The sequence below is a fragment of the Eumetopias jubatus genome, unplaced genomic scaffold, assembly GCF_037043125.1.
Source record: "Eumetopias jubatus isolate StellerSeaLion01/CBP00866 unplaced genomic scaffold, mEumJub1_p1.0 scaffold_4, whole genome shotgun sequence".
Classification (NCBI taxonomy): Eukaryota; Metazoa; Chordata; class Mammalia; order Carnivora; family Otariidae; genus Eumetopias; species Eumetopias jubatus.
Genome location: NW_028274810.1, coordinates 89,479,113 through 89,506,870, shown reverse-complemented (window position 1 = coordinate 89,506,870; position 27,758 = coordinate 89,479,113). Strand labels below are relative to the sequence as shown.

General features: G+C 47.2%; 1 protein-coding gene and 1 long non-coding RNA gene across 3 annotated transcripts; one reads left to right on the top strand and one right to left on the bottom strand.

The window, feature by feature from the left end:
* On the bottom strand, positions 1-22,891 carry CNR2 (cannabinoid receptor 2). The gene is made up of 2 exons (XM_028114029.2): positions 22,764-22,891; positions 1-2,982 (listed from the first exon to the last, which is right to left on the bottom strand). Exon 2 carries the CDS (start codon positions 2,935-2,937, stop codon positions 1,855-1,857), a length of 1,083 nt encoding a protein of 360 aa, XP_027969830.1. The 5' UTR covers positions 2,938-2,982; positions 22,764-22,891; the 3' UTR covers positions 1-1,854.
* LOC114217210 (uncharacterized) lies at positions 22,128-25,582 on the top strand. Of its 2 annotated transcripts, none has more exons than XR_003610927.2 (3): positions 22,128-22,537; positions 23,136-23,263; positions 24,254-25,582. It is a non-coding gene; the product is annotated as an uncharacterized LOC114217210 (long non-coding RNA). The 2 variants fall into 2 exon arrangements; XR_003610926.2 differs by having other exon boundaries at positions 22,504-22,567.
* Positions 25,583-27,758: the final 2,176 nt, after the last annotated feature.

Here is a 27,758-nt window from a genome sequence, read left to right as displayed (position 1 = left end):
CCAACATGGGGCTCGAACTCACAACCCCGAGATCAAGAGTGGCATGTTCCACCAACTGAGCAGGACATAAAATGAAGTAGGTTGAGAAAAAATGGTGAGTTAAGATTGCAGCAATCTGATGTTATAGAAATCAAGTATTATTCGTAATCAAGCAGCATTTGGCTGAACCAAGCCAAGAGGTTAATGGTAAAGGCGGCAGGCTGTGGAAACCCCAGCTTTGGGTACATATCAGCAGTGTGATCTCAGACAAGTGATTTTGCCTCTTAAATGTTTCCTTATCCATAAAATGAGGGTACCAGGACCCTTGCGGTCAGTTATTGTGGAGACTAAGTAAAACACTTCATTTGAAAGCACTTATCCCAGTGCGTGGCACATAGTAAAGATTCTATAAAAGCCAGCTGTGGCATTTACGTCCAGAGCACACAGTAGGTCTACCCTACCTAAAGTTGCCTCAATGAATCCCTATCATACGACCTGGATGATTTCCTTCATTGTACCACCAGTAATTATCTTCTTTAGTGGCTGTCTTCCCACTAGAATGTAGAATGTAAGCCCCATTAGACAGGGGCAGAGTCTCGTTTATGGCTGCACAACCAGGACCTAGCACAAAGCCTGGCATGTATTTGTGAGAGGGGTGCATTAGTGAATAAATAGTGGACACCTTGTCTTGTAAATAGTAAATGAATATTTTTAATATTCATGTTTAATCAATATCTTTCCTTTTATTCTATGGTCCCACATAATTGCATTAGAATTCCTCTGTTATCCTCCGCACCAACAATTTCTCTAGCCTATTGTTTTAAGTAAGCTGCTTTGGTAGGAGCCTACCTTCCCTGATAAGTAAAATATGGATGTCCTGGAATCTTCAAAAGCATGGGGCTATGTTCTTGCTGGAGATAATGGACTGTGGGATGTCAGTCCCATGCCTGGCACGTAGTAAGGGAATTTCCCCCTCCTCCCACTTGCTCTGTTTATTTTTTGTTATATGGGTGTGGAAGAGACAAAGGAGCTGAACTGAGGGGCAACTGGGAACAATTTGGGGGTTTATGAAATCTTAGTGAATGTCTTCCTTTTTCTTGGAGTTAGACTGGGCCATTGCCTGCTTCCAGTGGAAGGACTTCAGAAGGTCCACAAAATTCTCTGAAAATTCTGTGTGTCAACCAGTCCCAGCCTCCCCTGTATTCCCCAGGGACCTAGGAAGTCACCGTGGCTGTGAATGGAGATTATCAGGATGTCAAGGGGGGCCATTGCCCTAATAACAAGATTCCCTGAACTAGAGGCCTGTCAATTAGCTGTGAAAGAGGTGGATCAACACCCTTGATCCTTATTGTATCAAAGTTTTTGATCCTCAGTAGGAAAAGGTGACCAGAAAATGGGGTCTTTTGTTGCCTTAGAGCCAAGGAGGTCCCAACAATCAAGCAAGAACGAGGTTGGCTAGCCATCCCATCTGACATCTTGAGATGCCAGGAAAATAATCCATTCATCTTCTCAGATTTCCTCTGAGTCCCTCATTGCTGAGCCTGAAGGCTCCATCTGGCTCCTGTGGTCTCTGGAGGATGCAAGCACTAAGCCATCTTGTTAGGGAGGTTCTCCTAACCCAAACGTGCACTGAGCCTGCTCAAGCCTCTCGCTTGAGCACCACTCTTCACAGGGCCTAGCTATCCAACAGTCTGTGTGCAAATAGGCATGGACAGGCTACCTGCCAGGGTCATTACCGTCAGTCATCAGCGAAAAGGGGTAAGTGTCCAAGCCTCTGGGGCCTGGCTCAAGTAAGACAATAGGATCAAGGCTGCTCTCTCTCCTCCAGGGAGTGAAATGATTCTGACTCTGTTTAAAACTGTGAAAGAGGACTCATCAGCATTCAGAAAAGTTTAGTCCTCTGGAATCTGGCCATGGGGTGATTTTCACATCAGCCTCTGTCTCAGTGACTGAGGACCTTGGGACTTCTTTGTTTCCTTCAAGCCCGAGTCTCCTCAGATGTTTCCTCCACTGGGCCAGCCAGTGGTGGGCAGAGGAGCGGATCTCCCCACTCCGCAGGGCATAGATGATGGGGTTGACCATGGAGTTGACAAGGCAGAGCAAGGAGAAGAAGGCAAAGACCTTCTTGACCTGGTCACTTAGGGTGGTAGTCAGGCTGTAGACCATGAGGGCCAGTACTGGGAGCCAGCATATGAAAAGCACAGCCAGCACCACCCCCAGGGTCTTGGCCAACCTCACATCCAGCCTCATTCGTGCCATTCCTGGCACCTGCCTGTCCTGGTGTTCAGCCAAGCTGGATACATGTTGATGGGCCTTCCAGAGGACATGCCCATAAGTGTAGATGATGCCAGAGAAGAGGAAGGCAATGAACAGGAGCCAGCCCAGGAGATAGTCATTGGGGATCAGGGGGAAAAGCTCAGAGCAGGGACTGGGACAGCAAGTCCATCCCATAAGGGGCAGGTAGGAGACCAATGCTGAGAGGCTCCACATGATCCCCAGAGTTGCCAGTGCCCTCCCCCGGGTGAGTAGGGCTTTGTATGTAGGTGGGTAGCACAGACAGAGGTAGCGGTCAATGGCGGTCAGCAGTAGACTGCCTACAGAGGCTGTGAAGGTCATGGTCACACTGCCAATCTTCAGCAGGAAGACAGCCTTGGAATCCATGCCATGGAAGACGTGGAAATTCACAAAGTTGCAGGCAAAGATCACACTGGCCAGGAAGTCAGCCACAGCCAAGCTGCTAATGAACAGGTATGAGGGCTTCCTGCGGAGCCGGTGGGAGAACAGGATCAGGTAGAGCACAGCCAGATTCTCCAGGGCACTTAGCAGGGCAAGGGAGGTACACAGCACCGCAACAGCTATCCTTTGGGAACTGTTCAGGACCATGTACTCTTTCATGGGGTTGAAATCCAAGCCATCCTTACAGCCATTGGCTGCCTCCATCACCCAGCGTCTCTCCATGTGGTGGGTCCCTTGGCTCCTGTTGGGCTTGCCAAGAAGCCTTTGCTGTAGTACAATGAGAAGAAAGGAATCTTTTTCAATTAGCGCAATAATGACTTCACACAACCAATAGCTCTAGACAAACCCTTTACCTGTGTAGATGAATCGTATACTGAAATAGCAATTTATATTTTGTTCCTTTATATTTTGCCCTCTTTCCATTCTACTGGGTCACTAGATCTTCCTTCCTGATTGCCTTAGGAGAGGTATGTGGGAATTCAAGAAGCAGAAGTGGCCTGTGAGGATTTTAGTCTTTTGTTTCCAAAAAGACCAATCCTGAGACTTCCCTTTGAAAGTAAGAGAAATCTCCAAGGGCCAAAAACCAAGAGGAAATCAAAACCAAGAAAAAATGGAAGCCAGAATGATGAGATGAAGGGGATTTTTTCATTGGTATTCTGTTCTGTTTTGTTCTGTGTGCCCACTTTGATAAGTAAGATGCTGAAGTTTTATTTTTATTTTTTAATTTTTTAAAAGATTTTATTTATTTATTTGACAGAGAGAGACACAGTGAGAGCAGGAACACAAGCAGGGGGAGTGGGAGGGGGAGAAGCAGGCTTCCCGCTGAGCAGGGAGCCCGATGTGGGGCTCGATCCCAGGACCCTGGGATCATGACCTGAGCCGAAGGCAGACGCTTAACGACTGAGCCACCCAGGCGCCCAAGATGCTGAAGTTTTAACAACAAAAACAAGACTTTGGCTTCACACCAGCAGCATTGACAGATAAAATATAAGAATCCAGATAAATCTGAATGTCAGATAACTAATCTTTTTTTTTTTTGTAAGTATGTTCTAAATATTGAGAAACACCAAACCAGAGCACCCAAATATTGTATGGGACATCATTAGAGACTATTAGAAAGCAAACTTGAAATTTTTCCAGAGGAATATACTTTCTAGCCAGGTCACACAAGTTTCCCACATGAAGCGGCCCATGGAATTTGAGCTCCCAATGCAAAATAACAAAATGTATAAGGACATGTGAACAAGAGTTCACAGAAATGTCAGACAGTAGAATGGGACTTTCAAGGACTTCATGTCATTCTTGGGAATATGTTTAATGTAATTAAACAATAAGGAATCAAAACCATGAGTACATTATGGGAGACTGCCTAGGCAGATTTGAAAAAGAATCAAGTAGAATTTCTAGAAGTGAAAAATAAAAGTCTTTGAAAAAAGAACCCTTAAATGTAGGCGAAAGAACAGAACAGATTAGTTGGACAGCATTGATCCAGAAGGTAGATCTGAAGAGATTTCTCAAAACACAGCACAAAAAGACGAAGAGATGGGACAGGTAAAAGAGAGGTTAAGGATTGAATGAAAAGTCCTAAAATATCTCCAAATGGAGTTTCAGAAGGGAAAAATAGAAGTGGGGGTGGGCTTTGGGGAGGCCATAGAGGGGGTTGCTGAGAGTGGAGAATTGTCCAAAATTCTCCTTAGATTCAGAAATCACGGTGAACTACAAGCAGAATCTTATTTTATTTTATTTATTTTTTAAGATTTTATTTATTTACTTGAGAGAGAGAGAACATAAGCAGGGGAGAGGGGCAGAGAGAGAGGGAGAAACAGGCTCCCTGCTGAGCAAGGAGCTTGACACGGGGCTTGATCCCATGACCCCAGGATCATGACCTGAGTCGAAGGCAGACACTTAACCAACTGAGCCACCCAGGTGCCCCTACAAGCAGAATTTTAAAAACAAACTAATTCCACATTAGTTTGTGGAATTATCATATGTATCATAATAAAACTTCAGAACACCAAAGACAAAGAGAAAAAAACTAAAAGCAATCAGAGGGAAAAGACACAATACCAGCAAATGAATCATAATGAAACTTAAAACCAGATTTTCCAACATCAACAACAGAAGCCAGAAGAAAGGGGGGGGTGGAACTAAACTATAACTCAAACTAAAGAAATACAAGTAGAGTTGTTGACAAACAGACCTTTACTGAAGGAACATCTAAAGGGTATGCCATCAGCAGAAGGAAATTCTTCATAGAGGGAAGAACAGAAAGGCAAGAAGGAATTGTGAGTGAATAAGTTTCTAAATGTATGAGTAAGTCAAAACAAATGTCTATATAAAGCAATAATAATAATGCTAATGACTGATTTGGAAGGTATAAAAACAAAATGGAAGTAAAATTGTGAATGACAGTAACACAAGCCAAGAAAGAGATGGAGATGAAGCTTTATTTAGGCTATCTTAGGCTTTTAAAAATCAAGCATCATCTCTTACCTGGTTGACTTTGATAGTTTACTAACTGGGCTCCCTGCTTTTAACCAGACCCATCTTTAGTCTAATTTCAACACAACTAGACTGATCCCTTTAAAATACGTCAGATCATGCTACTCCTCTGTCCGAAACCGTGTGTAGGGCCCATTTCATTTAGTGTAAAAGCCAAACAAGGTACTTACGTGGCCTAGAAGGCTTTATGTGTTCTGGCCCTATCACCTCTCTGATCTCCTTAATATCATGCTTTCCTTGGTCAGCCAGCTTTAGCCACATTGGCTGCCTGATGGGTCCAACCCCCTGCCACAGGGCCTTTGCACTGGCTGTTCCCTCTGCCTGAGCACTCTTTTCCTAGATATATGCTTGACTCAGGCTCTCACCTTTTCCAAGTCTTGGCTCAAGTTTTACCTTTTCAATGACATCTTTCCTACCACTCTAATACAGAAACTCACCCCACGCTCCTGCTTTTCTGGTCTCCCTCACTCTGCTCTATGTTTTTCCCCCCATATCACTTATCACCTTCTGACATATACTTTACCCTACGAAACTTACCTATTTATTATGTTTTATTATTTGTTGTCTGTTTATTCTACTAGCATCTAAGTTCCGTGAGGTCAAGGAACTATTTTGTCCTCTGATATAGGGTCTTAGAATAGTATCTGATACATAATAGGTACTCAATAAATAATTTTGGACTTGAAGTGAAATGAAATTGAATAGTGACTGATTCTAGCATTCTTTTCTCAGAAGCTGATAGATTAAGCAGACAACATACTAATTAATAGAATGTATAAGATCTGAACATGCAATTAACAACCTGGATTAAGGGCGCCTGGGTGGCTCAGTTGGTTAAGCGACTGCCTTCTGCTCAGGTCATGATCCTGGAGTCCCAGGATCGAGTCCCGCATCAGGCTCCCTGCTCGGCAGGGAGTCTGCTTCTCCCTCTGACCCTTCCCCCCTCTCATGTGCTCGCTCTCTCTCTCTCTCACTCTCTCTCTCTCAAATAAATAAATAAAATCTTAAAAAAAAAACAACCTGGATTAAATAATCCTATATAGAACTCAGCACCCAATAACTGGAGAATACACACTGTTTTCAAGCAAATGTGGACATTTATCAAAACTGACTAAGTCTTGGGTGAAAAGTAGATGTCAATAAATTCTGACTAAGTCTTGGGTGAAAAGTAGATTTCAATAAATTTAAAATAATCTGTAACATACAAACCATGTTCTCTGACCACAGTGCAATTTGTTAAAAATATCAAGAACTTAAACAACATAACAAACTTCATAAATACAAAGCTTTAAAAACACACTGCTGAATAATTCATGGGTCAAAGAATCCTAAAGGGAAGTAGGAAATACTTAGAATTGTAACATTAAAATCTGTGGGATATATCTGAGCATCAACGAAAAGGAAATGTATAGCCCTTTGTGCTCATATTAGAAAAGAAAAAAGACGAATGTGCTAAACATCACAAAATTAGAAAAAGAACAACAGTGTAAACACAAAGAAGGAAGAAGACAGTAATAATAAGACCAGAAATTAATGACATAGGAAAGCAATGGAGACTAGAAAAAACTGGAAAGACTGAAGCCAGTTTTTTGAAAAAATAATGAAACAGTCAAACCTCCATTAGATTTCTGAAGAAAAAAGAGAACCCACACAGAAGAATATAATGGCATGAAAGAGAAATGGTCGATGATCCTTTGAAAAGTTGTTGAACTTCAGTAGCAACCACAGAAATGCAAGTTTCACTCCCATCAGATTGGTAAAAAAACTCAACTTGATGATAGAGTGCTGGAGAAGGCGCGGACCAAGGAGGACTTTCAGCGCTGCCCAGGGAAGGGGTAAGTTGGCACAACCACTTTGGAGAGCAGTTCAGCAAAATCTGGTGTGGTCCACGTGCCTCCGCCCTTGGATGCATCAGCTCCACTCCTGGGACTATGCTCGCAAGGGACCCTGACACGTGTGACCGAAGAGACGGCTACAAGAGTGTTCATTTCATTCTCTTGTTCCATTTATTTATTTATTTATTTATTTATTTATTTATTTATTTATTTATAGTGTGGCAACTAGGAAATTGTAAATGACAGGTGTCTCCCGTTGTGTCTTCAAGGGTCAGCGCGGGCCCACGCCAACATGGTGTACTGGGCGTGGACAGCCAGGGGAGGGCATACTGCCTTGTTGCCGCTGCCGGAAGCCCCGCCCAGTTCTCCGTGCTCCACCGGATGCTCTACCATTTCCCAGATAGTTCTACTTTCTTGCCATTTTGCTCACACCTTCGTCCCAGGCTTCCTTTCTCTGGCCACCCTTCTTTCTTGACCTTGCGTCTGGACTCATCTTTCAATCCGTGAAGGCTTCCCTGATGCCCTGTCACTCAGGAAGCTCCCCGCCCTACCGTGCTTAGGTTGTAACCAGTTCCTCACTAGGCTTTTCTCCAACCAGATTAATAACGGAACTAACCAACATTTGTATGGACTTTAAATTCTACAAAGTAATTTACACAGCCACAATCTAATGTAATCCATACAACTTTATAATATAAAAATTATGGGTATTGGGGTGCCTGGCTGGCTCAGTCAATATAGCATGTGACTCTTGATCTCAGGGTTGGAAGTTCCAACCCCACATTGGGTGTAGAGCTCACTTAATAAAATAAGGGGCGCCTGCGGGGTTCAGTTGGTTAAGCAGTAGATTCTTGACTTCAGCTCAGGTCATGATCTCAGGATCCTGTGTTCTAGCTCCAGGTCAGGCTTCATGCTCAGCGCAGAATCTACTTGAGATCTCTCTCTCCGTCCCTCCCCACCCCCGGTGTGCTCTCTCTCTCTCTAAATAAATAAAATCTAAAAAATAAAATAAAATAAAATAAAAATTATGGGTATTGTTATTTCACAGATAAAGCATGCTCGGAGATATTAAACCACTTGGCAAAGACCCCACAGCTTGTCAAGGTCAGAGACTGGGCCTTCATTATTTCTGGGTCTTCAGTGCCTTGCACAATGCCTACACACAGTAGGTGCTCAAAAACTCCCTAATGAATGAACCCCATTTGGATGGAAAGGGGCTGCCTCAAATGGAGTGGACCCCAAGTAAGAGTGTAAGGGGGAGGGCAGCACATCCTGTAGCTTGAAATTCCAACCTGGTGGCCTTGTTCAAGATACCAAATGCCTTGGGTTTCCCATTTCTCATCTGTAAGATGGGTTTTGTAAGGATTTAAGTAAATTAATGTAATACATGGAAGTGCTTATTATTATTATTATGAGCATCTTCAAATGGGGATAATTCACATACTGTGTGACGTTATTAAGAATAATATGCCTGGCATATCCCAAGAGCTCGATAAATGGCAGTCCTTATTATAATCCAGTATATTTAAATTTTTTAGAAAATATTTTATTTATTTACTTGACAGAGAGTGAGAGAGAGAGAGATCAAGAGAGCAAGCACACAAGCAGGGGGAATGGCAGAGGGAGTAGGAGAAGCAGACTCCCTGCTGAGCAGGGAGACCGATGTGGGGCTCGATCCCAGGACCCCGGGGTGATGACCTGACCGAAGGCAGACGCTTAACCAACTGAGCCACCCAGGCACCCCTGTTTTTAAAAATTTTAAGAGAGCAGAACAATTTTTACAATCAATGGAACCCCTATTCCTAAGTCAGGTAAAATCTGCGTTCATATCACCCATGCCCTCTCTTCAAGGCAGTCTGAGGAGCAGATCGAAAACTTCATCTAATTCAGCTCCATCATTTTAGCATTGAAAAAACAGTCCAAGGGTGGGGATGTAGTCTCCTGATGTCACCCAACAAAACGGCAGTGGAGCTGGAACTAGATTTCACATCCCCCAAATCAGAAGACAAGACCCTTGCTCTGTAGGCACAGAGGTGACCCTGCCCACAGAAGCTGAGAAGGGGCGTTGGCCTGAGACAGAGCAATTGCTGAGTGTTGCCAAAGTCACACCTGAGCTGAGACAGGAAACAGTGCCAGTTTAGTTCTCAGCCCTGGTCACGAATGAGTGACAGACAGTGCAAGGCTTTCTCAGTTCCCATGTCCCCGCCCTGCCATTTCTGGAAGCTTCCTCCCTGCACCCAGCTGCCCCAGCCAAACTCCCCCGCTCTCCATAGTTCCCTTAGAAAACAGCCCCCTCCCATCCGGGAATGGCTTACCCCACGCCGAGTCCGGCCTAGAAAAGGGATGCCAGCGTGGTGGCTGCTGGCATGTTGAGCTTCACCCAGGTCTGGTGTGGCCACTGACCTGTGGTGGTGTCCAGATTAGGTTAAGGGCAGGAAATGCAGGCCTTTGGTTGGAGGGCCTAACGAGACAACATCCGACAGCAATAGGATGCACAGAGCAACAGGAAACCCAGCTCGCTGCCTGGTTTCCTTGTGGGCAGATAGAAATACCTTCTGGAATCAGAGTATCTGGCTCCTCAGACGGGCCTCTTTCCAGGGCAAGGATGCATCTGAGTACCCAGCATGGAGGGAGACTCTGCAGGGGCACTTAGTTCCACCCTCTGCCATGGCTGGTCATGTGACTCTGGGCAAGTCCCTTCAACTTTCTGAGCCCCTTTTCTTACATACCAAATGACAAGGACAATACCTGTCCCATTCTCCTTGTAAAAACCAATTGGCGGATGGCCTCTCCTGGGGCTTTTTCACTGGGTCAGCTGTGATGGGGTCTCCATCCTTCCCAGGTGTGCCAAAGACTTTACATCTGTGCCTTTGTCAGGGGAAAGGGTTCATATTTTTTATCCCTGTGTCAGGAGAGTTCCAAATAGTGGGAAGCACCGAGGCACACAAAACCTTTTTGTGACCTCAGTACAAAAGGATGATTAAAAGAGAACCGACCCACCAACCAAGTGCCATCCCCACCTAAGAACAATGCCAAAGCCCCCAAAGTACCTGACACGCTCTGCTCAGACAGCGTGTCTGTCCGTGCTCGGCGGGTGCCCCGCAGCCTGCAGCCTGACTTAGGCTGAGGGCGTGGGAAGGGAACCTTCAGGTGAGGGCATGTGGGTGGGAGGGAGTAGGGGGTTGCCCCTGGGGGGTTTTCCTACCTGAACTGAAAGTGTGAAGTGAAAATGAAGGCCATAGTTGGCGCCTGGGTGGCTCAGCCGTTAAGCATCTGCCTTTGGTTCAGGTCATGATCCCGGGGTCCTGGGATCAAGCCCCGCATTGGGCTCCCTGCTCGGCAGGAAGCCTGCTTCTCCCTCTCCCACTCCCCCTGCTTGTGTTCCCTCTCTCGCTATCTCTCTCTCTGTCAAGCAAATAAATAAAATCTTTAAAAAAAAAAAAAAGGAAAGAAAATGAATGTCGTAGTAACAAGCTGCCCCTGCATTCCTGGTGTTTAAAGCCAGGTGGGTAGACTTGGTGATTTCTTAGGTCTCCTCCTGGATATTCACCACATTGAATCCCAGTGTTGCAGGTTTTGCAACCAGACCTACCTGGATTCAAATCCAGCTCTCTACTTTATGGGCTGTGTGAAATTGGGCAAGTTACTTCACCTCTCTGGGCCTCTGTTTCATTCATCTGTAAACTGGGAGAAATACCACCCATATCACATTGTTGTGCAGAATAAGTAACAGAGGTTTACTAAATTTGTGGCACTGTGCCTGCCCTCCAGCACATGTCCAGTGAAAGGCAGGAAGTGACTCAATTGAGTTAGTTTATAGGATTTTACAGCCTGAGAGCTGAGGCAGATAAAAGCCCTCCATAGATTCTCAGCTGACATTTTACCACCATGAAGGCCAAGCCATCACGAACACAAAAACCTGTTTGGAGGCACCTGGCTAGCTCAGTCGGAGCAGCGGGTGACTCTTGATCTTGGGGTGGTGAGTTTGAGCCCCACATCAGGTGTAGAGGTTACTTAAATAAATAAAACTGTAAAAAAAATAAATAAAAATAAAAACCTGTTTAACCTGCATGACCTTCTTGACCTGCTTCCCAGCAGGCTGGGCTCTTGGTGCTGTGTCCAGCTGTAGGAAGGGAATCATGGGGGTTTCCTTCCACATTTCTTCTCGCAGTTCCCCTTGATGCTTAATAGCACTTGGCTGTAAGTTGCAAGGAAATTCTCTGGAATTTTGGGCTATAGGCTATTGTCTTTTGCCCAAATCTTATCTATTTTTTTTCAGGTCCTATATTAAGGCCACCTTCTCCAGGAAGCCTTCTCTGATTTCCCCCAACCCCCCCAGGTGGATGAAACTCATTGAGTCCTGCTGCATGGATCACCGTCAACCTTCTATTCTTTGTTTTTTGTTTTGTTTTGTTTTGTTTTTTTAAAGATTTTATTTATGTACTTGACAGAGAGAGACACAGCAAGAGAGGGAACACAAGCAGGGGGAGTGGGAGAGGGAGAAGCAGGCTTCCCGCTGAGCAGGGAGCCCGATGTGGGGCTTGATCCCAGGACCCTGGGATCGTGACCTGAGCTGAAGGCAGACGCTTAACGACTGAGCCACCCAGGTGCCCCCAAGACCAATTTCTTTTTTTTTTAAGATTTTATTTATTTATTCATAAGAGACACACACAGAGAGAGAGAGGCAGAGGGAGAAGCAGGCTCCCCGCTGAGCAGGGAGCCGGATGCAGGACTCGATCCAAGGACCCTGGGATCATGACCTGAGCCGAAGGCAGATGCTTAACCATCTGAGCCACCCAGGTGCCCGAGACCAATTTCTTTAATACATTTTTCCTGGGATTTCCAGCATTTGAGTACAGGACCTGGCATAAAGTAGGCACTTAGATATTTTGAAATCAACTTATTGAATAAATGAATAAATGAATGAATGAATGAACAAATGTCCATTGGGAAAAAAGCAGGCTTCTTCAGAGAGACTTTGTGTTTTCTTTTCTGTCAGCTGCCAGGAAGCTCAGAACTAAGGTTGGTTCCTGATCCATTTCTTCTTCTTCTTTTTTTAGTTGTTTCTAATGCTTTGCTTTTATTTCTACTGCCCTAATTCATAATATAGGCCACCTCAAGTCCTTTAAGGAAAGAATTTGTAATTTATAGAATTGGCACAAAGGATCATCATTAAGGCCGTTCTCAAACGTCTAGTGGTTGGCAAAGAAACTCACTCCTCGGGCGCCTCGATGGCTCAGTTGGTTAAGCAACTGCCTTCGGCTCAGGTCATGATCCTGGAGTCCCTGGATCGAGTCCCGCATCAGGCTCCCTGCTTGGCAGGGAGTCTGCTTTGCCCTCTGACCCTCCCCCCGCCTCATGTGCTCTCTCTCTCTCATTCTCTCTCTCTCAAATAAATAAATAAAATCTTAAAAAAAAAAAAAAGAAACTCACTTCTCATGAATCTGTCCTGTGGGGCTGGAAGATTCCATCCCAAGTCCGCTGTCCACTCACCATTCATCACTCCCACCCAGGAGTCTTTGGGGCCACCACCTGCTGTCTGGACATTCATTCTCCCTGGACCTTTCTTCCTCATCTGTCTGTATCATCTCCAGCCTCCCACCTGGGAGGAATTAAGCTAAATGGTGCCTGAGGCCTCTTTCCACTGTAGCAAAGGTTAAGGGCTAAGGCTTTGGAATGAAACCTCGCTGGCTTCACATCCCAGCCCTGCCTTGGGTGGGCTGTGTGACCTGGGGGCAAGTTATTCAAACTCTCTGAGCCTCAGTTTCTTCATCTGTGACTGGGGAAATTATTACTACCTGAATTCTTGATGTGCTGATTAAATAATGATGTAAAACAATTAAGCAGTAGCACGGGTGCCTGAGTGAACTGCAGTGTGTTTTTGTGTGATATGGTGGAAAGAAAAGGGTTCCAAGTTGGAACCGGATGCTCAGGGTTTGAGCCTGGCTCTGGCACCCTTTGGTTCTTTGGAGAAGTCACTTTCTCTCCCTCTCCCCAGCACTGCTATTTGAAAAGACGATCGGAGGATAATGATGATGAGGCTTGGCCTTGGACTAGCGCTCTCCACACATTATCTCATTAAAAAAACAAAACAAAACTCAAAACAACCCTGCAAAGCTGGTATAATTATTTTCTGTATTTTACAGATGAGGAAATTGCAGTCCAGAGATTTAAGAAACTTGCTGGGGGCCCCGGGAACCTGCACTCTTGTTCATTCCTTTCCTGTTGTTTCACATTCTTTAATTCTTGGTAATCAACTAACTAATCTGAAAACTCCCCACAGGACAGTTTTGTTGAGTCTTTTAAAATATCTTCCTCCTGGGGCGCCTGGGTGGCTCAGTCGTTAGGCGTCTGCCTTCGGCTCAGGTCATGATCCCGGGGTCCTGGGATCGAGCCCCCCATCGGGCTCCTTGCTCCTCCCTCTCCCACTCACCCTGCTTGTGTTCCTGCTCTTGCTAACTCTCTCTCTCTCTGTCAAATAAATAAATAAAATCTTAAAAAAAAATAAAGTAGATGAACAGAGTGAGGCTTTAAAAAAAAATCTTCCTTTTTTCAGCTACCTTATTCTCCACCAACTTCCCTTTTAGAGAATGAACTAATAATGCCCATATCATATTTGACAGTTGTGCACAGTGGGGGAGGGCTTGTGACTGTTATCTGAGGCAGGTAGCATTTCTTGAGCAAACAGGTTCAGAGAAGGCACATCATCCCAAATTTGCAGCAAGTGACGGGTAAAGCTAGGACTTGAGCCCTTGTACTATGACAGAGTCAGGATGGTGAAAGGACAGGATCGAATGTATGACCCTGCCCAGGTTGATTGCCCTAACAACAGTCGCAGGCAATCTTTGGTCTTTAGCCCCAGGGGCAAATCGCATCGTTTTTCTTTCTGGCCTTTTCCTCTTCGGACGAATTTCACTCAGTAATGCCTCCCTCGCTACATTAGCAGGTCTAGATTTTAGTCTTATCCCCACCAACCTGGTGGAGTCCTGATATCCTCACCCCCAAGGATTTGCCAGTCAGGCTCTTGGGCTTTGGAGTCAGACAGACCTGACTTCCTGTCCTGGCACAGCCAAGTGTTAGCTCTGTGCCCTCAGATGAAGTCATTCACTTGTTTTCTTCAGTTTCTTCATCTGTAAAATGGGAATAACTAATAGTACATACTCCACCGGTAGTGGTGAGGCACAAGAATTAATTGAGATAGCATCATGCTTAATACAGTGCCTGACACACAGTGAGCCCTCCACTGATGGCAGATTGTATATATTTATAATATATAGTATAGAGACAATATATATAAGATATGCATGCATATTACAGCTTTCTCCTCACTTCCCCAAGTTCTTTGCTAATTGGCACTGAACGAGAGTGACAACGTCCTCTCTGTCATGCCCGTGGGCTGGTGGAGGGGGGTCAAGGAGAAAGGTTGAGAGACGGGGGTTGGGTGGGACAGTGTTAGGAGAGCAGGGGGAGAAGGTCCTGTTTCCATTCAGGATGTTTGGAGTTGAGTGAACGTGAAGCTGGGAATGTGCCGGGGAGCCTGATGGATTATTAACGGGGCTGGGCTAACCAAGTCCACACCTGTCAGCCTGAAGTCTGGACAAGAGGCCTGGGCCAGGGAGACAGGATTCTGGCTCCCATCTGGGGTGGGAGTGACGGCTGGGTAACCTCAGGCAACACCTCTTCTCAGGATGCCCTCTGCACCACCAGTGGGTTTCTGATGACACCTCAAAGGGTCCTTCCAACTTGGAAGCTGTGCAGTTAACCACACGGGACAGGGGAGTGTTGTTAGGTTGCAGACGAGCTGGAGGTGTGAGAAGGCCAGCTCAGGAAAGCCTGGAGCAGCAGTTCTTGAACTCTGCGATCTCAGCACCCCCTTTACCCTCCTAAAAGTTACCCAGACCCTAAAGGGCTCTTGTTGAGGTAGGTTTACATCTTTAACTATTTACTGTATTAGAAAATAAAACTGAAAACTTAAAAAAATATGTTGAATGAACCTATTACATGTTAACAGAAATAACATATTTTTAATGAGAATTTCTTTCGGGGCAACCTCTTAATTGTCTGGCAGCTGGATTCTCATCTCTGCTTCTGCATTCAGCCTGTTGCCATATGTCATTGTGGTTAAAGTAGGTAAAGAAAATGAATTTGTCACTGTCCTTTAGTACTTTCTTTGTGGCAGGCACTCTAAGAGGCTTTTTACCTGTATTGTCTCCTTTATCCTGTACATTGCACTTGTGGATAGATTGTCTTATCCCCCCCCCCCACCTTTTTTTGAGAGGGAGAGGTGGGGGGAGGGGCAGAGGGAGAGAGAATCCCAAGCAAGCTCCACGCCCAGCACAGAGCCCGATGCGGGGCTCAATCTCATGACCCTGAGATCATGACCTGAGCTAAAATCAAGAGTCGGACGCTGAACCGACTGAGCCACCCAGGCACCGCTTTCCTTATTTTAAGATGACGAAGCTGAGGCTCAGCTAGACAGATTTGCCCAAGGTCACACAGTTTGCAGGTGACAGAGTCAGAACTCATAACTAGGCCACTATGCTGGTGGCCAGCCTGGAAGGAGGGGTATCTCTCCCATACTTTGAGCAACAATCTCTTCCCTCTCCTTTTCATCCTTTCTTCCTTGGACTGTTTGCTCCAACCAGGGCCTCCAGCACCACCATTAACTGCTAGTGCAGTAGAATCTCAGCGCAAGGGAGCAGGTGCTCATCGTCTGTTTTGTTCACTGCTGTGTCTCAAGTGCCTGGCACACTGCCTGGCACGAGGTAGCTTCTCAATGAATATTTGACGAATGAATTGGTTGAAGGACTTCTTCCAATACTTGTGAAAATCCTCAAGGAGGGTGACCTTCTTCAAGATTTTCAAAGGGGACACAACGGATCTCTTTACAGGGGGAAAGAAGGCTGTTGGAGTATATATCAGCAAGAAGGGCATGCCTGGCTTAGCATTTCAGAAGTGATTCTCAAAAAATCTGTGGCAAGAAGACTCAGGACAAGCCTTTCAGAGCCTTGCCTGCCCTGCTGTAGACGTGCGTGGGGGTGGGATTGTGGGCGACCGTGCCTTAATACCGACAGGTTGCTATGTGCCAAGCATGGCTTTGCTTGTGAATTCAGCTAATCTTCACCATATGCAAGGGAGGGGCGGTACTGTTATCATGGCCTCTGTTTGCAGACGTGGAGACAGGAGCACACAGAGATGAAGTGACTTGTCTGAGGTCATACAGAAGGGCAGAGCCACTTCGAACCCAGGCTCAGGCCCATAATCATCAGACCTTCTGCTCCCGGTTGCTCAGCTGGCTCCTCCAGCTTTCTCCTGGGGACCTCTATCCTTTCTGGGGGGCTCCTTGAAATTCTGTGAGTAGCATAAGGTTCCCTGTTTCCCGCTTCACCAGATCCCAGGGTTCAGGGTCTCAGGATGGGCTGTCTGATGACATGTGTCTTAGTTCTGTCCCAGCAGGGAGCGCCCCTGTGACTCAGGGCATGTCACTCTGAATCTCTGCCCTTCACCTTCATCTTTATAATAGGAATTAAAAGGCCTCTACCTCTCTTTCAAAGAAAACTTGTTACAGAAAATTTTGAAGCCTCAGTCACAGTAAAGTCTAAATGACTGATCACAGCTCACGGATCTCCCTGACCCTGAGGGTAGCTTGCTACGGGTGAAAGCTTGGCTCTCAGTCACTGGGAAGAGTGTGTGGTGTGGCGTGTGTGTTGGGTGGGGGAGGTGGGAGTGGGAGGGCGTTAGGGAGCATTTTTTTTTTTTAAGATTTTATTTATTTATTTTAGAGAGAGAGAGAGAGCACAAGTGGGTGTGGGGGGGGGTGAGGAGGGGCAGAGGCAGAGGGAGAAGCAGACTCCCTACCGAGCAGGGAGCCCAATGCGGGGCTCGATCCCAGAACCCTGGGATCATGACCTGAGCCGAAGGCAGATGCTTCACCGACTGAGCCACCCCAGGTGCCCCAGCTAGGGAGCATTGTTAAAATCACACCTGGAAGTGGCTGGTTACCCCTTCTGGCCATGAAGTGCCTCTCTGTAGGGCAAACATGTAAGGCAAACAAGGCCATATAACCAGGGAACAGAGAGGTGTTTGATGACGAGGATTTTCAAGGGGGCTTCTCTATACAGCAGAGAGTAGGCAAGGGTTAAATGAGTGGTGGGTACTCAGAATCACCTGCAGCTTCCCCCAGCCTCCTCTACTTCTTCCTGGCTGGCCCTGATCCTAAAGGGCGGGGTCCCTGCCCTAACCTTGATTCTGGTTCTTTCTAGTTGCAGCAGTGGGGGTCGCAATTCAGACTGGTTCTCCCAGCAGCGGTGGGAGTGGTGGGGTGACAGAGCTGTGGAGGACAGTTCTTGAAACACAGTGGTGAGCATGACAATAATAGGAAGTAACACTGAATGAGCGCTTGTTGTATACTGTGTGCTGGACACTGTTCTGTGCACTTGACATATTAACTCATATATTCTGCATGACAAGCCAACCAGGGCACTGGTAGCACTCCCGTTTTATAATTGGGGAAACTGGGGCTGATTCCCAGGCTCAAGGCCACTAACGTCTGTGTGGTGACAAAGTGGCTAGAGATCCCAGGGATAGCTGGATGCAGGCTGATGAATGAATTAAACCTGGTGTGGGCAGTCAGGCCATGGAGAGATGAGGAGAAGCCAGAGATGAGCCAGACATCTGGGGAGGTGATGCTCACGCACACTCCCCCTACCCCTTTGTGACAGAACGAATTAACGTGCACTTGTGCATCTGTTTGCTTTGGGGCCCGGGGCGGTGAAGAGGAAAGCATGTTACCATTTCTGGCCTGGAATTTGGGATCCGACCCAGTGTACTGATTCCCTTGGTACACTAACTTGCAAGGAGACCTGGATTTCCGTCTCCTGCTTCCGTAAAGAGAGGTAGTAAACAGATAAGGATCAGCTGAGAATAAGAAGAGGCGCCTGAGAATAAGAAGGGGCGCCTGGGTGGCTCAGTCGGTTAAGTGTCTGACTTCGGCTCAGGTCATGATCTCGGAGTCCTGGGATCAAATCTGGTGTCAGGCTCCACGCTCAGCGTAGAGTCTGCTTCTACCTCTCCCCCAGCCCCTCCCTTGCTCATTCTCTCTCTCAAATAAATAAATAAAATCTAAAAAAAAAAAAAAGGAGGAATTTACAGACAGAGGTTTAAGAGGCAGCCTTAAGTCACAGTTGTGAGTTCTGATTCTGTCTCTTACTACATCTGTGGTCTCTTGGCCAAATTGCCACACCTCCCTGAGCCTCAGCGTCCTCATGTGTGAAATGGGGATAATGAAAGTACCTCCACCGTTGTGAGGAGTAAATGGGGAAGGTGGCATGTAGCAGATGAGTAGCACAGTGCCTGGCTGACACTTAATCTACCCTCAATGAATGTTAACCATTATGTTTATTGTCCATGTGCTGGGCTCTCTGAGGATCATGCCCCAAACGAAAGAGTAAAATAAAATATAATGAGGGGGTCGGACTGGAATGTCTCCAGTCTCTTCTGACTCAGGAACTGTTTCACAGTAATATATCATGTTAGAAACCCCAAGCGGAATTAGTTGAGGCATTTCATGATTTTGTATGGCCTGTGAAGAAGGAAGCGATTTTAAGTCAAATGTACTGTTTTCAATAAGCGTATCAGTTCAAAAATTTCCCTCACATTTATTTTAAACCATTTAAAATATATGCATGATATGTGAAGATAAATTCTAACTTCTCCTCACTTTCCAAGTGGCACCTGTGCTTGATCTACTTTACATAAATGACAGAAGAGAATGCATGGTTGGTGAACACATTTTGAAGTGATGTTTTATTGGGGGACCAAATGGACATTAAAATAGGCTGAGATGTAAGAAGAGAAGGGAAATCACTTTCAGGACCGGAGGGTTTAAATTCTGGCATCTGATGCTTAGAAAGCCGATTTGTACCTTTTTAGAAGAATCTTAATGTTTGTCTTATGCAAGAGAAAATAGATCTCAGGTCTCTGTAGGCAAGCATCTCTCTGCCATGTGCCCTGCAGGCGTAGATCACCTTTATGTCTGACACAGGTGATGAAAGAGCACATATTATTTTCTCTTTTTAACACTCTTTGAAGTTTTGCGAAGTGCAAGAATTTCCCTGATAAGCTATGTAAGAAATGTGATCAGATAAACACGATTTATGAATCTTGAGGGAAATTTGCAGGGGAGGTATCAGCTTCCTTCTCCTTATTTCCTTGTGTTTCTGACATCAGAGTTCCTTTTGCGTCCTGACTTTAATCACTGGTTCATTAAAGGTATAAATTAAATAATAACCGATGAAGAATAAGACCAACGTAAAACCATGTATCAGCCAAAGCCACTGCAGTGGCCAAATGATAAACATCCTGGATGGGAGAAATTAGATCGTCATTTGTTTGATCACCACTAACTTTTGCTTTTGATTCTTCTGTTTATCCTAAAAAGCTCTCACACTGAGAAAAGTATCTTTTAAGTAGCAAAATAATTATTCACTAATTTTTAAAAAAAATGGAACCAAGCTCCATGACCTTCGATTGGTGTGAACCTTCTGGAACACCTCCCTCCCTGTTGGGCAAAGCTAGCGGAAAGTAGTGAAAACACAGATCTGGGCTTGAGTCTTGTCTCTGCCATTTACCTGCTGTGACTGAGCCTTGGTGATCTCATCTGCCAAGTGGGTACTATTAAGATAGGACTCATGTGAAGTCTTGGAGAAGGTCCATGAAACACCTTGCACCCCCTCCCGGTTCTCAGCAGGCTCTCATCCCCTGCTTTCAGCTCTGTCAGACGCCCCGCCCCCCCCAGGACCCAGACAGATCCACGGGGACACACAGAGGACGGATTCACTGTCTGGCAGAGGCAACACTGTGAACCAGCTGTAGTTCTCAGAGGAACTTTGGGGCGGACCCAACCCCCCAGGGAGAGAAGGGCAGAGGGGAGGGGGGAGCTGTGGTGGGAGGGGCCGCCTCTGACTCACTGTGTGAGCAGAAGATGGGGGGCCTCATCTGTAGGAGTAGGAGCAGGTAGGGGAGGAGAAGAGAGGCAGCAAAGCCCACAGGACGCCCAACCCAACTCATTTCTGCCCAGAGGTCTCACCAACACTCTCCTGATTCGGATGGGATCCTGGCAGCCTTCTTTCCCACACTTGGCTTTAATGAGACGGGGGGGTGGGGGGTGGGGTGGGGATCCTCCCCTTCTGGTCTACCCCATTGATCTGCCCTTTTCTTTCTTTGGCATTTGGGGTCTTCACTGCCTGGGGGTGGGGCAGGATACACCCCATGCTCTGTGGACCCTATCTTTCCAGAGGAGATGGAGGGAAGAGGGAATAATGGTCTTAAATTCTTTCCTGAGCTCAGCTGGAAGAAGGCTGATGGTTCCTGGAGCGTGCCTTGCACCATAGCCCTTTCGAGGAGCTCTCCACGCCCGTGTCCCCAGCTGGTTCTCACTGCGGTATAGCCAGTTCTGCATTCAGACAGCCCCAGGTTTGACGCTTGGCTTTGCCATTTACCACCAGCTATGTGACCTTGGGCAAGGTCTTAATCCTGTGTGAGCTTCATTTTCTCACCTCTCAGATGTGGGTGGTGACAGTGTGTCTCTCTCAGGGCTGTTGAGAGCACTGGACAAGGCAGCAGTGCTGAGCTCCAGCACGTAGTGAATGCACTGTAAACGTGAACTTAAGAAAATAAATGAGCTTCCCTTTGAGGCAGGTTGGTAATGTTTTGCTTCATTTTTGGAGTTGGAGAAACTACGGGTTGCATGTGAGGGACGCCTGGGTGGTTCAGTCGGTTCAGTGCCTGCCTTCGGCTCAGGTCATGATCCCGGGGTCCTGGGATCGAGTCCCGCATCGGGCTCCCTGCTCAGTGGGGAGTCTGCTTCTCCCTCTGCCTCTCACCTTGCTCGTGCTCCCTCTCTCAAATAAATAAATAAAATCTAAAAAAAAGAGAAAAGGTGATGTGGCTCATCCAAGGCCACCTGACGCCTTGGTGAGGGGAACTTGGGTTTTCCACAGGATCCTGTGATCAATAGCACAGATTTTGGAGTCCACAGAGCTGGACTTGACACTGGCTGCACTCTTCCTTGGCCAGGCGACCTTGAATGAGTCACCATTGCCTCTGAGCCTTGATTTTCCTTCTCTGTAAGTTACGGCTGCCTGTCTCCCTTCCAAGAACAGCCTTGGTGTCTCCTGGCCCAGGGACGTTTTGCAGGGGTTGAGGTAGAAAGCAGAAGTTATCTGAAGACAGCCCTTTTTTTTCTGTTCTTTGTGGAAACCTGAGTTCACTGAGAAGGTAAAGCCAGGGTCCCAGGTGGCTGGGGAGAAGAGTGATCCAAAGCCAAGGATGCAGGAGAGATGGTCCCAGGGTCACGGGTCCCTTGAGTTTTGACATTCTGGGCTCTGCTGCCTTGGGGAGGTGGTGGGGCCTCTGGGTGAAGTTACCGGCTGGTAACCCAATCCTGAGCTTAAACCCAAGGCACAGTGGTTTCAAATCTTGGCAAAGAATCTGGACTCTAGGCACACGAGGGAAGTGGACAGGGCTGGACTTCAGGGGATCAAATCCCTTTGGACAATGGGCATCCCTCATAGGGGGAGCCAGGGTGGCATGAAGGCCAGGTGCCCTCCCCTGTTCTGTGCTCTGTATGAGACTCTAGGATTCGATGTGCAATGCTGGAAAGTGAGAGAAGCTCACTACACACCGAGACTCCATCTTTGACCAGCCCGGTAGGGTGAGAACTGTGAGTCCCATTGAAGGTGCTGTGACAAGAATGAACGAAAGAACATTCTGCGTACATCTGAGAGCACAGGGTAAGAGTGACAGGTGCAACCCGATGAGGAGGGAAGGGAGGAGAACCATGCAGGGCTCTGCTCAGCTGAGCCACGCTACCATTTTGCCCACCTTAACCACCTGGTCTTAACCCACCAAAATGTGGTTCATTGGTAGAAATTAGTGCTGGGGCCAGGGTCGTTGGGGCGCTGCCTCCCAGGGCCTGCCCAAATTCCTCTCGAGCCCCTCCCCTGCCTCAGTCCTGGCCTTTGTGTTCTCGAGGTGTCCACCTGCCACGCATTCGAGGGGAAAACAGCTTGCAGCCTCATCCTCCTCATCTGCACTCGCCAGCAGCGGCCGACGGTGCGAAGATCAGAATCTCCGCCATAGCCATTTGCGGGGCCCGGACACCCATCCGGTGCCAGCATCATCCCGCCAGCCCTCACCACAGGCCCATGAGTGCTGGTCTCGGGCCCAAGATTCTCAGAAGAGGAAGCTGAATGGGAAAGAGGGGGGCTGACTTTCTTGAGCCATGGGGTGACCAGTGCTGAGATTCACCTGGGTGCTGGCGCGGGGCACACTCGTAAACACTGCTGAGCAGGACCTCCACGGAGCGGAGCCCTGGCCTCCTGGGTCTAGCGTGGTGCTAACTCCACTGAGCCGCCCCCATCAGGCTGTCTGCGTGTCGGTGACTACTTCCTTCTGTGAGTGCTGATTTGCGGTCCTGTCCGACGGTGAGGCCCGCACCAGCCCCGAGCCGTCCTGTGAGTTGTCCTCACATACGTTAGGAGTCCTCCTCATATGGTATCAATTTCCTGGCCCCAGACAGGCCTCCCAGCTTCTTACATCCCTGGGGGGGGGGCGGGGAAGGGGTAAGGTAGGAACACAGGTTTCATACAACACAGGTTTTCTGAAATGAGGAAGAGGCCCCAAATAAAGCAACAACAGAAAGCTACTCACGGGGTGGTCTCTGGCTGAGCTCCCTGACCCTGCTGGGTGCTGAGGAGTCCTGGCGGTTGTGTGTCTAGGAGCTGGCCCTGGGTCCTGGTCAGAGCTCCTCTTCAACAGCCACCCCAAGTCAGCTTTCTCTCACTTTTACTCTTTCTCACAGATGAGTGAGCATGAGGAGGTCTGGCCTTCTGTCCCTGTCACCACTTCCCCTCTGGGTCCCCAGTGCCACAGGCTTCTTGTCCCTGTAATTGAGCGATTTCTCACAAGGAACTCTGCCCAGGGTGGGGCAGAGGTATAGGCCCCGGAGTCAAGGGACTTGGGTTCTACTCCAGCGGAGCTGTTGTGACCTTGAGCAATTCATTCCATCTTCCTAAACCTTAGTTTCTTCATCTGCAAAATGGAGGTACTGCATCAGCCATACACAGACCACCTGGAAGGACATTCCATTCCAGTCCCTCTTGCCTATCCGATCAGAGCTTTGAAATCCAATGCCTATGGGCGCCCGCCAGGTAACAGAGATGGGTGAAGGGTGCTGGTATGGGGCAACAGAGAGTGGTGGGGACTGTGGGGGGACAGGGACACGTGACCTAGCCGAAGGCACTGGCATCTCTCAGGGACAGCCAGGACTCACTGCATGGGAATGCAGACCCAAGTGCCAGCTTCCAAGCATTTGGAACATGTGCCTCATTTTCCAAGAGAGGATAGAAATCCCGACTTTTATGTAATGGCTTCCAATTTTAGAATGTTGACCACAAAGTCAAATCTTTTAAAAATGCTATGTGGGTCAAAACCAATCCCATTTTTCATTTATATTTGCTAGACCACGGGCTCCCTGAAGGCAGGGATCATGTCCCTCATGCCCAGTCCTGGGCTTAGTAAATACACAGGTACCTGGTCCAGATAAAAGTGTTTTCAGACCTGTTATCAGATAGAATAAATATTTATTTATTGTTTAAAGTTTTTATTTAAATTCCGGTTAGTTAACATACAGTGTAATATTAGTTTCAGGTGTAGGATTTAGCGATCCCTCACTTACATACACCACCCAGAGCTCAGGACTACAAGTGCCCTCCTTGCTGCCCATCCCCCATTTAACCCATCCTCCCCCCCCGCCCACCTCCCCTCCACAACCCTCAGTATGTCCTCTATAGTTAAGAGTCTGTTTTATGGTTTATCAGATAGGTAAAATGAAAATCTACTTCTTCCTAGGGGCACAGAGATGAGTATGATAAGGTTCCTGCCCTCCCTGGTGAATGGCATTTGATTATTTCATCAGATCTTTTTACTTACTGCCCCCCTATCCCAGACCCCAAGGGATGGACCTGGGCCAGTGGTTCTCAGGAAAGGAGATTTTGCCCCTGAGGCAGAGCTGCCAGATTCAGCAAGTAAAAATATAGGATGACAATATCTGACATACACAAACTAAAAAATTATTTGTTGTTTCTCTGAAATTGAAATTTAACTGGGAATTCTGTATTTTCTCTGGCAACCTTACACAGAGGGGACATCCGGCACCATCCGAAGTGGCACAGCTGGGACAGTTCTACTGACGTCCAGGGAGTGGAGGCGGAGAATGCTAGAAAACATGCAAGAGTGTGGTGCGCAGGTTCAGTGTCCACAGTGCTGGACGCAGAGGCCCCACCGCAGCGCGCGGTGGGGAGTGGCGGGCTGAATGCATGAATGATGCTCGAATGAACGAATGAATGAAGAGAACAAAGAAGCTACTTTAAGACTAAGGGGGAACAAACACCAGGAATCTGGGTTCTAGTGGGGTGTGGGCCCCTGCCCGGCTTGTGACGTCACTTCCTTTGTCTCGCCTGTATTTCCCCATTCCTAAAATGAGGAAGTTGGAGTTAATTGGTGTTTCTATAACTTCCGCAAGCATCGGAATCACCCAGAGGGCTCGTTAACACACAGATTGCTGCCCCTCCCACCCTAGGTTCCTGGCTGAAGTCGGCTCCGGGAGGCCTGAGAATCTGCATTCCTAACAAGTTCCCAGGGTGTGTCGTTGGTCCTTGGACACACCTTGGGTAGCCCGGCCGGTGAGTCAGGGCCCTTCTTACCTGGTGGGTCCAGGATCTCCAGGTTCTCCGGGGTACCCTGGGCAGGGCTCATGGGACCCGCACAGGAAGCCTGTTCTCTTTTTCCCCCGAGAGGGCTAGGTGCATCTGCACTAGGGCCCAGGAGCTGATTTTCTCAAGTTGGTTTTTCCAGTGTGGACAGCCAGCTTCACCAGCCCGTGTCCAGTGAGACTCCGCCATCTACTGGATGCATCTATCCCATGCTGGGCCTCAGGATGTGCTATATTTAGCTCCTGAGGGAGGGAGGAATAGTCAGGGTGGCGTCTCTCCCAGCAGGCCCCGGGGAAGCAGCCTTTGTTAACATCTGGGCCATCTGACCCCTTCGGATGACTCAGTTTCCCATATGCATGTTGGTGCCTGAATTAACCTAGGAACATGAAAACAGTGTGCACTTGCAAGCATGTGGGATAAGTTTTGACCAAACTGTTCCTCTTTTTAACTTTTAAAAACCCGGTGTCCAGCTATTTTAATTTACTAAAGGCAAATGCTGGTGGTGATGTGTATATGGAAAAGGATTGTGTATCTTTACAAAGTTTTACTACAGGTACTCTTTTAGGTGGTTGCATAAGGCATGTTTAAAGCGTGGTGAGGGGCGCCTGGGTGGCTCAGTCGTTGGGCGTCTGCCTTCCGCTCAGGTCATGATCCCAGGGTCCTGGGATCGAGCCCCACATCAGGCTCCACGCTCCGCAGGAAACCTGCTTCTCCCTCTCTCACTCCCACTGCTTGTGTTCCCTCTCTCACTGTGTCTCTCTGTCAAATAAATAAATAAAATCTTAAAAATAAATAAATAAATAAATAAATAAAAATAAAACGTTGGTGATTCACTTACCAAGCTAAGAAAAAAACCCAAACCAATAGCACCGTCGGCAAGCAGGTACTGAGACAGACACGCTTGTACCCTTAGTGGGAGTGTGACCTGAAAGTAAGCCGACACCAGGTGTTACAGTGAGGGCTGGTGGTTTGAGTGCAGCCTCTGGAACTGGTCTAGACCTAGGTTTCATTGCGGGCCCAGGAAGAACCTATGTTATGTGCGTCAAAGCACTTTCTTTTTCTGGTCTTAATTTCTTCAACTGGAAACGAGGAGCTTGAAGATGGTGGATGTTTCTCAGACTTTATTTTTTTAATTTAATTTTTATTCTTCTAAAGATTTGTACTTATTTGAGAAAGAGAGAATGAGAGCATGAGCATGAGTGGGGGGAAGGGTAGCGGGAGAGGGACAGACTTCCTGCTGAGCCCGGAGCGCCAAGAAGCTCGATCCCAGGACCCCAAGATCATGACCTGAGCCAAAGTCAGATGCTTAACCAACTGAGCCACCCAGGCGCCCGATGTTTCTCAAACTTTAACTTCATCGTAATCAGCAGGAGGGCTGGAAGAGCTCAAAGTACAGAGATGCTGATTTGACAGGTCCAGATGGGCCTCACAGTCCACATTCTTTTTTTTCTTTTTTTAGATTTTTTTTTAATTTATTCATTTGAGACACAGAGATACAGAGAGAGAGAGAGAGAGAGAGAGAGAGAGAAAGCATGAGCAGGGAGAGAGGCAGAGGGAGAGGGAGAAGCAGACTCCTCGCTGAGCCAGGAGCCCGATGCGGGGCTCGATCCCAGGACTCCGGGATCATGACCTGAGCCGAAGGCAGACGCTTGACCATCTGAGCCACCCAGGCACCCCTACAGTCCACATTTCTTAATCAGCTCCCTTGTCACCTATGTGACACCTGGGTCATGCGCCCCTCCAAGCCTTAGCTTCCTCACCTGGGAATCTTCAAAGGGTGATTGCAGGTATTATGAGAGACAGCGCCGCACAAAGCTGTTGTTGCTCTCATGAATCTTAAACATGCTCATAGCATTTGAAATAATAATTAACTTATAGAAATCTATTTTAAGAAATTAATCATATGATCAAAGATGGTTACATTGGTATTATTTATGATAGTGAGAACCAGGAGCCATTCTAAGCATCCCATAATAGAAGAATTATTTAATAAATTATGGTACATCATGTGCTGAAATGTAATGCAGCTATTAGAAATTGTTTTAAAAAATCACAATCACTTCGGAAAATGCTCACAATATAATATTAAGAGAAAAGAGCAATAGGCTTGGATATTATGAGATGATATCTACATGTTAAATATATGAAGAAGTGCTCAACAGGGGCAGGGGTGGGAGGTAGGGATTTGGGGTAGGAGGTTAAGTCCTTTCCCCTCTCCCTTCTGTATTTGAGCCACTGGGGTCTGGGGCCTTATTTCAGTTTCTCAAAGATGCCCCACTTTCTCCATCCTCAGGGCCTTTTGCCGTTCTCTCGACTAGAAATCGCTTCCCTCCATCATTCAGATGTCAACTGCAATGCCATTGCCTCCCCTGGGAAGCCCTCCCTGACTACCCAGGCAAGGTTAAGCCCCACTGTCATAAGCACTTCTTACACTATAGTTCTTGTCCTTCCCTCTCACATGACTGTCCACCCCATCACAGCACAGGTCTCCCTATCATATTCCCTGCTGTATCCTTTGCAACTGGCTGTAGTGCCTGGCACCTAGCACGTGCTCAATAAAATACTGTGACCAAGTAGACTTTGATGAGGTCACTCAAGTTTTATTTGGGAGGCAAGTTGGAAGATTTGGTGAGCATCATGTTAATCCTTAGGCAATGCTGTCCTCAAGCTCTGCAGACCTTGGGCAAGTCCTTTCCCCTCTCCGGGTCTTGGTCTCCTCTAAAAGATGAAATGATTGGGTTTCCAGGAATGGCAGATAGATTTTAGCTTCAGTGCCAAGTCTGGTACGTTGGTGGTTGTTACCCGACCATAGTGTTGAGAAGGATTCTGAAGCTGAGTACAAGCTCCGTAGGAAAATATGTCTGATCAATTAATCAATTAATGAGGTCTGCAGTGGCGTAAGAGGGGTCACAGTCGTCCACAGGCCAGGTTT

Excerpts from the sequence above, each read along its gene's own strand:
- CNR2 (XM_028114029.2), bottom strand. The coding sequence starts at position 2,937 with ATGGAGAGACGCTGGGTGATGGAGGCAGCCAATGGCTGTAAGGATGGC.